This window comes from Emydura macquarii, unplaced genomic scaffold (assembly GCF_026122565.2).
Source record: "Emydura macquarii macquarii isolate MOO-44397 ecotype Brisbane River unplaced genomic scaffold, CSIRO-AGI_Emac_v2 contig_916, whole genome shotgun sequence".
Lineage (NCBI taxonomy): Eukaryota > Metazoa > Chordata > Testudines > Chelidae > Emydura > Emydura macquarii.
Genome location: NW_027131053.1, coordinates 55,530 through 67,086, shown reverse-complemented (window position 1 = coordinate 67,086; position 11,557 = coordinate 55,530). Strand labels below are relative to the sequence as shown.

At 46.4% G+C, this 11,557-nt stretch overlaps 1 protein-coding gene across 1 annotated transcript; it reads right to left on the bottom strand.

Annotated features, from left to right (window-relative positions):
- Positions 1–7,825: 7,825 nt before the first annotated feature.
- LOC137149936 (olfactory receptor 52P1-like) lies at positions 7,826–8,764 on the bottom strand. Its single transcript, XM_067543587.1, has one exon. The coding sequence runs from the start codon at positions 8,762–8,764 to the stop codon at positions 7,826–7,828; it is 939 nt and encodes a 312-aa protein (XP_067399688.1).
- Between the last annotated feature and the right edge of the window lie 2,793 nt (positions 8,765–11,557).

Sequence of the window (11,557 nt, the reverse complement as noted above, 5' to 3'; positions counted from 1 at the left end):
GGTAGTGACTTTGGAAACGTGCAGGACATCATGGACGGGTTTGCCGCAATGGGGTTCCCAAACTGTGGTGCGGCGATAGATGACACGCATATCCCTATCTTAGCACCGGACCACCTTGCCACAGAGTACATAAAATAAAAGGGTTTCTCACCAAAAGAAACAAGGGAAGTAACAGATCACAAAGTCCCAGCCTGGCATGATAATGTCTGTTTCCATGGGGAAAACTTGGCCCCTTTCCAAAAGAGGAATTGCATTTTGGATCAGACCTATGGTCCATCACGTCCAGTGTCCTCTCTCTGACAGAAAGAAACCAAGGGGCTGCCAAAGAAGGTGTTGGAGGGATACCCTGATTGTCATGGGGCTGTCATCTTAACACCTAACAGCCAGAGATTGGCTTGTTTCTGAAACACACGGGTGTACAGGCTTTCCTGTAGCTATTGTAACGGAAGATTCTTACTATTCATGTAAATGTACTAAACTTGTCTAATTCTTGCTTAGCTTCTGGCATCAACTTTATCTTGTGGAAATGAGTTCCTCTGTCTAATTATGCACTGAGTAAAGAAAGCATTCTTTTTTTAATCAGTTTTGAATTTTGCTTCTTTCAGTTTAATTGAATGTCCTCTTGATTTTGAGTTTTGAGATGATGTTATCACAGTGATGTGGAGAAATTGGAGAGAGTCCAGTGGAGGACAACAAAAATTATTAGGGGGCTGAGGAACAAGACTTATTAGAAATGGCTGAGGGAACTAGGCTTGTTTAGTCTGAAGAAGAGATGAAAAATGGTTCCTAGCCTTTCGTAATCTTTCGTAACTGTTGTTCTTGAAGAGGTGGGGCTCATGTCTATTCCAATGTAGGTGTGCGCACTCCACGCACATTACTAGTATCCATTGGGTCAACTCTAGTGCTCCCTGAGTCGCGCTGGTATATGTGTCCCTTCCTACCCTTCACCCATTTAGTTCCTTCTTACCACCTAACTCCAACAGAGGGGCAGCCGGGGAGATGGGTGTCTTGGAATGGAGATGAGCAACACATCTGGAAGAAGAACAGTGATGAATGTAGAGAAGAGAGCACGTCACCAGTGGTTGAAATGGGGGCCACATGAGCCTTGATAGTACTAGAGTGAGATCCCAGGCTAGGCTCAGCTGGCACATTTGGGGTACAGACTGTCCAGGCCCTTTAGAAAATGGCTGGCAATTGAGTTGGTGAAGACTGATCGGCAGTTGATCCACGAATGGAACACTGAATCATAGCCAGGTACGTGGTCAGCAATGAGACCGATAACCTCTGCTATTCATGTATATTAAGTAGCCCAGGATGAATGGTCTGGATGCCTGCAGGGGTAAAACGTTTCTCTAAAAGCCACATCAAGAACCTCTTCCACTTGTCCAGATACATCACTCTACTGGATGGTTTTCTTCTCCCTAGAAGGACCTCTCTATTGGGAACAGAGCATGTGAACTCTAGGGAGTTCAGCCATGGAGCTTCCAGACCTAAAGGTTCAGAAGGGTGGAGAGCCAATGTTGACGAGGCCAACCTGGGGGTTTATCACGATCATGGAAGTTCCTTCCCTCCTGACCTTCAGCAGAATTCTGTGTATGAGTGGAGTTGGCAGAAACTCACAGTAATGAAATATGGAGAAGGAATATGCCTGCAACCAAGCCTGGGCTAAAGGTACAGGAAGGAGCAGAACTGCAGACACTTCTGGTGTTGCCTTGTTTTGAACAAGCCCGTATGGTGAGTACCCTATCTTTGGAAGATGCTCCTCACAGTGTCCTGGTGAATGGACCACGCATGGTTGGAGAAGTATCTTCTAAAATGATCCAATGGCTCTTTCTGTGTGCCCAGAAGACAAGAAGTCTCAAGATGGGTTAAGGGGGTAGTACAGAATTCTCACATGGGGAGAGCTTCCTGGGACAAGGGAGAGGAACATACTCCACACTGTCTGTTTATTTAGAATATCACTGTTGTATTCTCAGTAAGTACCAACATGCATTTGCCCTGAAGGTGGTTCTGGAACGTGTTGCAGACAAGCTGCACTTTTCTGAGCTCTCTAACGTTCATATGCAACAAGAGCTTCGCATGGCACCAAAGACAGTGGGTCCTGAGGCACCCCAGATGAGCCCTACACCCCAGTGCCAAGGCATCTGTAACTAGAAAAAGTGAAGGGTGTCATATCAAGAATGGGACCCCGTGGACAAACTGAGCATGGGTCCTGCCACCAAAAGATGGTATTGGTTACTGAGGAAGGAAATGTGATCACCATGTCTAAGGGGTCCCCGTCTTGTCTGTACACTGACACTAGCCAGAACTGCAGAGGTCTGAGCATCAATCTTGCATGTTGCATAACATAGGTGTATGTGGCCATATGCCATAGGCGTTTCCCACAATGTCCTGTGTGGTTGTAGGATGGTTTTTGTGACCTTCTATGATGGTGCCCCTGGCCCAGAACCAGGTCTTTGGAAGGAAGGCTCTGGATGCAGAGACCGGATAATGGAGGCCAAGAAGACCATGCAAAACTTCAGCTTCTTCATGCATCAGTTGAGGTTTTGCAGGTCCAGTATGGGTCTCAGACGGCCCTTGGCTTTCGGGATTAGGAAATAATTGGAGTAGAAACTTTTGCCTCCACTTCTAGGGTCATTTGCACCCTCTGGATTAGAAGCTGCTCATGAGAAGGGTTCCTGAAGAGGGATGGAGAGGGAGGGTGGGAAGGAGGTAAACAACTGAATTGTAGTTAATATCCCATTCCTATCGTGATTAATACCCTAGGGTGTGAAGTAATATGGGCTGACCCCCAATAGAAATCGGCTAACCAGTCCAAGAAACACAGGGAGATTAGATCTAGATACTCTTCTGGTGTGCCATCAACACTCACACCTACGAAAGGTCTGATTTCACCCGCATGTTTGTCTCGCGGACCTGGGCCTGTGAGTTGAGGAAGGACCAGACCTTCTCTTTTAGCTCCTTCCACAACTCCTAGTAGTGTTTTGCCTCATTTGAGACCGGTAAAAGCGAGGCAAGGTTCATCGTCTTTTATCGCTATTGACTTTTATCCTATTGAATTGTTTTGCAAAACAAATCTAAAAGTGTGTAAGGCAACTTAAGTTCAGAAACAGTATCCTTTTTTTCCTGTTGTAAAATTACTGTGTAGTGTTACTGGGCACTGTTAAACACATTGTTTTCCATCCAAGAGGTGGCTCCATTTAAGTGGAAGGTGACTTCTGTATATGTTTTGTAAATGAAATCTAAAAGATGGTGAAGAACATTATGATCCTTTGAGATCAAAGACAGGGGTTAAATCAATGTCATTCATTATCACATTGGATTCCTCCCACGCTGAGTGGTGCTGACATTAGTTAGTGTGGAAAATCCATCCTTGATGCCAAGAGTTCCGAGGATCTCAAAGCGCTTCTCAAACATGAACTAATCAATCTGCCAGTCTGCACTTCACCACAGAGAAGCTGAGTCAGAAATGTAGAAATGATTTACCTCAGTTTCCCCTGTGAATCTGCAACAGAGCCAGGAATAAAAACCAGAACTCCTGACTCCCAGGCATTAAACACTAATGATGGTTTGTCCCTTTCGAAGCGTACTTCCTGTCTCGCCATCTGCAGTATCTTTTCGTCGTGTGTTATTTGGCTGTATAGAGATATGGCCAGTTTTTCATAGGAACTGAGCATCTCCCAATGGGACTGGCAGGTGTTCATCATTTCAGAAAATCAGGCTGACGGGTATTTTCTTTTTCCATCTTTATAAACAATCTCACATATGCTTATTATTTAGACTAGCAGCACAAGCAGTTCCAGGAGCCAGCACAGCGACAGCTAGATGGCAGAGAATATACACGGGAGAGTAACCCCAGGAATGCACTGAATGCAGGAAAAGCTTCAGTCGGAGCTCACACCTTTAATGGCCGTCATAACAAGTACATAATGAATATAACTATACCCGCCTCTGTTTGTTGTTTACAGGATTACCATACAGAGGTCAGGCACATCACCTCAAAACCTATACATTTTACACTAACATTCTTTGAAGTAAAGACATGCCAGGGGGAGAAGGAAGATAATGCTTCTTTTCCACCAAGGCCTTACTTAGAAGTGATGATCATGATTTTATTAGCCTTATTTCCAGCACAGATGGCCAATTAACAGAAACAAGATTTGCCCTTGCCATGACCCGTTCCCTGTAAATTAGGCCTGACTACTTGTCCAGCTTTTAACTCTTTACTATCCTACAGGCCCCATAGCAGGACCGTGAAAAGAACTAGAGACTGTGTACCCTGGAAGGGGGACAGCGTGTGTTGCACAGCCAGAGGGTCGATTCACCAATGACTTGCCAAGAGAACCATCGGCCGGGGGGCCTGTGAGAGGTGGGTGCCACCCATTGTAAGACCAAAAAAGGCTAGGGGCCAGTAGGGCCAGTAGGGATACAGAAGAGATGTAGGGGGCATGGCAGGATTCACCTCCTGGAGCACAAATAGAGCATGCAGGAAGTGTTGGGTGAGTGCCATGGTATCTAGCCAGCTCATCGGGTGTAGTCCACAAGGTCTCAGATTCTGGTGACCTCCTGCAAGACCAACTCCCTCCAAGCCTCAATTATTCCAATCACATCATAATTCCTTGTCTGTGCCAAGACTTCCAGTTCCTTCCGCTTGTTTCCCAGGCCTCTTGGGTTCATGTACAGACACCTAAGATAAATAGCCGCTTGCCCAAATTTCTCAATATGAATCAGAAATGGAAATGCCACAGTTTCTAAGAGAACCCTGCGCGGGACTAGCTCTCCAGCACCCCATGAGGCTGGGGACTCCCACTATCACCCCATGGCAGCGGGGGATCCGGGTCTCTCCTTTATCCCCTCCGCCCGGGCGTGCACAGCCATTCTGCATGAGCCCCAGCCGCCCGGGGCTAACAGCTGGAGCTTTTAAAAATAGAAACCCACACAGCTTGCACCTCCCTTTACACTCTCCCATGCCTCTCGTAGTTTAGGAACCGCTGCTCTAAACAGATCTGAATGAAAGCAACTGCCCAGGAGAAGCACAAGAAATGTCTATTGGAATGATTAGCCAGCTCCTTCATACAGCTCCTCGACACTTGCATTTATTCTGTCAAGACGCCTCTAAAACATATTCACGTAGGAAAAAATCTATCTGTGTCGGCCAGTCTTTCACCTTCTGACGGCCCTCGCTCGGGGTCCGTTGCCAGGGGAGTGCCGCTTAGTAGCCAGGGCTTAGGCTGTGACATGCAGGGGGGCTGATGGCAAGGGACCCAAATCCTCTCCCTGCTATTGTGGGAAACTTTCCTGGCTCACACACTGCCCCTGGGGGAGTTGGCTCATGACAGGATCTGAGTCCTCACTCCCTTTTCCCAGAGGCCCACCTGACTTCAAGGGCTCCCCTCCCACTCTCCTGTGTGGTGGGGTCCCTCTAACCCCGACAAGGCTGGCCCAGGATCCCTGGGGGGCTTGATCCACAACCTTGTCATGGTCACTCAGGACAGGGGTTAGGGTGACTCTTTCCTCAACGGCCACGTCCCTGACCCGCTGCTCACTACATTAAGTTCAAACCTGATACAACTTGTTAAAGAACAGCTCTAAGAAAATTAAGGAAAAAAATGGGAAAGGTTAAAGGAAGGAAGGAGCCCTGCCCTGTGGGAATGGGGACTCCTCCAATGATAGTCTCTGGGATATAAGAAAACTTCACACTCTGTCCCTTACATGTCCCAGTCCCCCCTCCTGGGCCCTGGCTGTGCTATGCTGATGCCAGGAATAAGACGCCTGCTCTGGCAGTGGCCACAGGCCCTCAGGCTCCAGCTGGGTCACTGTACGTCTGATGAAGTTCAGCCTTGCAGTTTCTTCCCTTGTCTTTGACTGTCTGAAAGTGCAGCATCAGTTCATCAAACTGAGCAAGAACCCTGCTCACACAGGGACTGATGGAAAGCCACCTAGAGTCAGAAAGCTGCAGTATTGTCAGTGGCTTCTTCTCCCCAGCATCGGCCAACATTTGGGTCAAGTCTTCCCCCTCTGCCCGCTCAAGGTCAGCCTGCAAGTCCTTCTTATCTGGCAACATCTCCCTGTTCTGGGCCCTGTGCACAGGTCCCTGCCTTGCTGCTCTGCCCCCAGTTGCACTCGGGCGGTTGCTCTCTCATTAGCTCTGCCCTATGCAGGGTTGCCAGATTTCTACTGCGTCCATGGCTCAAAGTCCCGTAAAAACTAGCCCCAATTTAGCCCAAACTAGTTATTGAAACAAAGCTTTTGTTATTAACACATTGGTCTCTACATCAAATAACAAAGGAAAGTTTTAATTAGTGATGCAGCTTTTTTTATTTAATCTAAGCTGTGCTACAAGCCCCAGCAGGAGTTGCTCCACATTAACACCAAAGCTCTGAGCAGACAATCAAATTCAAACTCAGAACCTCAGTCCTGGTACTTGTGCCCTACAGGAGGGTTGGCAGATGTTTCAAACTAAAAAGGGGAATGAGAGAAGCTTGGCAGCGCCAGAGCGCCCCTCGTGGATTATCCCAGCTCTCCTGAATTCAGGACCTGCCCCTCCAGCCAGATTTCTTTAAAGTCCCACTCCTACACGGGCACTAATGTCCTTCAAATAATGTCCTCCACCAGCATGGGAGAAAATGGAGAAAACCCCAGAAGATTTCCCGTCCCTTCTGGACTTCTCCTTGATGAGAACTCGGGGAGACGGATTTGCAGAGGCTGTTGACATCACCCTGCAAGGAGTAAGTTGGCTGCTGGAAGCCAGGGAGAGACCATGATGCTTATGGGCTGGTTACTGGTAAGGGCAGTGAGCCATAACAGGTCAGTGTTAAGGCCCTCAAGGTTACAAGGCCGGTGGTGACAGACCCCTTTATTGGTCTAGGTGATGCTCAAAATGTCACAGTTGATGCCACCCTGCAGCATCTAAGCAGGGAGCTGTCTGGGAAACATTTAATCCCTTTGTTGACAGGGAGCACATGGGAAACACTTCAGAGACAACAGGTAATTTGCATTAAAAAAGGGAAGTTGAGAAGTATAGAACTGGAAAGCCTGAGGTTGCGTCTTTGTTTATTTTCTGTATAACTTGTCTATGTTTGTTTTTCCTCACTATTTCATCAGGTCCTTTTCTGCCAAACTTCTGCCTAGCCAGTCGGTCCTTAGTCTGTAGCAGTGCATGGGATTCTTCCATCCTTGATCGTTGCATCTGGAACTTTTTTATGAAATTGAATTTTTGTTTATTTTGTCTCCAGTCTGTGTACAATGTGAGTACCAAAATAAACTGAGAATTGAGGACAGGTTTCATGGCTTTGGGAGGAAGGGGGGCGAATCAGAGGGGAAAACTCCAAGTGTCTGCTAGTTAAGAATTCAGAGAGATGGACTTGGGGAGACTCAGGACTGGAAGGGATTGTTGGGGCCTGGTGGATGGCAGAGTTAGTGACTTTGTGATGGCAGAGAGGGGCAAAAGAGTCAAAGATGGAGAAGAGTGAGGAATGATGAGAATCAACATACATAGTGATGGAAAATAGGGCTGAGAGCATACAAGAAATCATCCGGGCTGGTGGTCAGGAAGTCACAGAAAGTCCAAGTGACAGGGAGTGTGGGGCTGGAGGATGACAGATGATTCTGAAAGAGATCAGGTGATGGTTGGAGAGATGAACTTAGCAATGGAGAGGACAGTGCTTGGTGATGGAGTGACAAGACATTAGCTGTGAGGAACTTCTGAAACTGGGAAATTTCTCAACGTTGAGCTCAAACAAATTGGGACAAATCACCCTTGATTAACGAGGAGACATCCTTTCCCCCTCCTGTCACGCAGGTTTAAAGTCAGTAGCCCTAGAAATCACATTCTGCAGGTGTATTTTCCCACTTTGTCACGAAGCTCTTTGGTTTTGACCCCATAAATGATAGGGTTGAGCATGGGGGGCACAAGGAGATAAAGGTTGGCCAAGAGGGTGTGACCATGGGCAGCGATGCCCTGACCAAACCTGTTTGTCAGGGCAGGGAAGAGGCTGGTAGCACAAGTTATCACCATCACACAGATGTGGGCGGAGCAGGTGTTGAGGGCCTTCTGGTGGGCTTTCTTAGAGGAGATTCTGAGCACAGCCCTGATGATCATCCCGTAAGACAGGCCAATGAGTGTCAGGTCTGACCCCATGATCACAAATGTCAACACCAGGCCGTACATCTGGTTCTTTATAGTGTCCCCACATGAGATCTTCACCACAGCCATGTGCTCGCAGTATGTTTGGGGGATAATGCGGTTGGCACAGAATGGCAGCCTCTGCAGAAGCAGGGGCAATGGCAGAACAAAGAGAACAGCTCGTATCAAACCCACTAGCCCTAGCTTAGAGATTCGTGCGTTGGTGAGGATGGTGGCGTATCTGAGAGGGTCACATATGGCAACATAGCGATCGAAGGCCATTGTCACGAGGATGGCTGAGTGCATAATAGCAAGCATGTAAATGAAGAAAATCTGGGTGAGGCAGCCATCCACAGTGATGCCTTTGAAACCGAACCAAAATATGCACAGTGCCTTCGGCATGATGCAGGTAGACATTCCGATGTCTGTGAGCGCCAACATGCAGAGCAGTAGGTACATGGGCTTGTGCAGGGTCTCCTCTTTGGCGACAACAAACAGAACCATGAGATTTCCCAACAGGCTGATAATGTAGAACATAGAGAAAGGGATGGAAATCCAGATGTGGGCAGCTTCCAGCCCAGGGATGCCATTTAGGATGAACGTTGGTGGGCCGGAGGAGGTAAGGTTCAAAGTCTCCATGAGGTGGTTGAGTCACCAATGACAATTTGAAATGCTCTGACTCCTGTGAAGGGAGAGATGCCCAGCGAGGAGGTTACACACGTGATTTCAAATAACATGGTAAATATTAGATAGTTCCAACAATCTAGAAAGGGGAGTGAGCGGTGAGGTGGCAACATTATTCCCCTCTAATAAGCACTGAAGAGGTTACATTTAGAGTTTCTGTCCAGTTTTGAGCCCCCCACTAAAGGAAGGATGAGGAGAAATTGAAGAGAGTCCAGAGGAGGGCAACAAAATCATTAGGTGGCTGGAGCACATGACTTATGAGGAGAGGCTGAGGGAACTAGGTTTGTTTTGTCTGCGAAAGGAAGAATGAGGGGGGATTTGATAGGAGCCCTCAACTACCTGAAAGGGCATTCCAAGGAGGATGGAGCTAGGCTGTTTTCAGTGGCAGCAGATAAAAGAAGTAAGAGGAGTGGTTTCAAGTTGCAGTGGGGGAGGTCTAGGTTGGCTATTAGGAAAAGGTTTTTCACTAGGAGGGCGGTGAAACACTGGAATGGTTTACCTAGGTAGGTGCTGTAATTTCCATGCCTTGCAGTTTTTAACATGCTATTTGAAAAAGCCCTGCCTGGGATGATATAGTTGGGGTTGGTCCTGCTTTGAGCAGGGGCTTGGACAAGACGACCTCCTAATGTCCCTTCCAAACCTAATATTCTATTATTCTATGATTTCCATATGGCACCAAATTATTTCGGCCATAGTCCAGTCCAGGGATGTTCTCAGAGGGAGTTAAACAAGCCCAGTGAATGAGAAGCATGATGGGAGATGACGTTCAATGTCAATAAGTGCAACATTTGTGCCTACAAAAGGGAAAAACTTGAACACCTTAAACACCTTACAAGGTTCCAATTTAACTGTATGAACTCAGGGTAGGGACCTGGTGTAATGGTTTACAGCTCTGTGAAACCCTGCTGAAAGCATAGGCACATTAAAAAACTAAGAAAACCTTGGGATACAAGATGGGTGGGATGGGAAATAATACCAAAAATACAATGCCATGAAATCAATCAGTCAATGCTACACCCTCCTCTGGACTTCTCTGTGCAGTAGTGAGCACCCTTCTCAAACAGGATATTGCAGAAATAGAGGGGTTCAAGGATGGGCAATGAGAAATATCAAGGGCCTGGGGAAACTCTCCTAGGAAAAAGCATGAAAAAACGGGGATTGTTACCTTAGAAAGGAGAGAAATAAGAAGTGATTTGAGAAGAGCCTATTAAATACTGACTGGTACATGGCATATGAAGAATGTGTTCTCCATGTCTCGTAACACAAGGTCAAGAGGACATTCAATTAAACTGAAATATGGCAAAGCCAATACTGATTACAAAATGAATGATTTCTTCACTCAGTGCATTATTAAACAGAGAAACTCATTGCCACAAGATGAAGTTGAGGCCAGGAGCTAAGGAAGAATCAGGAAGGTTTTTGGACATTTACATGGATAGTAAGAATCTTCCTTTGTAATAGATACAGCTAAATAAATATCTTGGAAAGCCTGTATGCCTGCGTGTTTCATGGCACAAGCCAATCTCTAGCTCTTAGGCGTTAAGGTGACACCCTCAGGATGGTCAGGTTATCCCCCCAACACCTTCTTTGGCAGCTCCCGGGCAGTGGCTGTCAGAGAGAGGACATTTGATTAGACGAACCATAGATTTGATCTACAATTCAATTCCTCTTTTGGAAATGAGCCACGTTCTCCCCATAGAAATACACATCATCATGCCAGGCTGGGACTTTGTGATTTGTTACTTCCCTTGTTTCTTTTGATGAGATACATTCTTAAGGACATCTAGCTTTCTCTGAGACAAAAGAAGTGGAGTGGTTTTGTTTTTCTGCCTTGTTAACTGACAAGGGTAAGCAGAGACACCCGAGAGCAACCCAGCTGCTTCCCCTTCTCAGTGCTAAATACTGATGTTTGCAAAAGTCAAAAAACATTGGGGGATCATAAATAATGAATGGGACAGGTCACTGAATAACAGCAATGAGGACTTGTGGGTAAACTGGGTTGAAGCAAAGAATATATGTTCTAAGAAAAAGAAGGTAGGCAATACTTACATGTTGCGGGACTCTCTTGTGGGAAGCAGTGACTCAGAACAAGATTTGGAAGGCGTGAAGGGGAAATTAGCTAAACATGAGCTCCCTGCGTGACCCTATGGCCAAAACAGTTAACGTGATCTTAGCATGATAAACAGGGGAATCTCAAGTAGAGGGAGAGAAGTTATTTTACCTCTTTGTTTGGCACTGGTGTAAATGCTGCTTGAATAATGTGTCCAGTTCTGATGCCCACAATTAAAGTTGGATGTTCATACACTGAAGAGGATTCAGAGCAGATTCACAAGAATGTTTAAAGATAAGAAATTATGCCTTACAGTGATAGACTCAAAGTGCTCAATCTATTTAGTGTAAGAAAAATGGCAGCTGTATTTACCTAGGCATTGACATGCCCCAGCAATCCAGCTCTCATTATTTACTGTGCACACTTCTCAGCTTGCTCGTTGTTGCTGTGCAGTGTCCCTCGATTCAAAGTGATCAATCTATTTCAGGCTAGCATAGAAAGGTCTAACACCATCCAATGCCTGGAAGTTGAAGTTAGACAAATTCTGACTATAAATAAGGTATAAACCTTTTAAACAGAGAGAGTAATTAACCACTGGAGAAATTTACCAAGGGTCATGGCAGACTCTCCATCACTGAGAATTTCTAAACCAAGGTTGGATGTTTCTCTATAAGCTCTGCTCTAGGAATTCCTTGGAG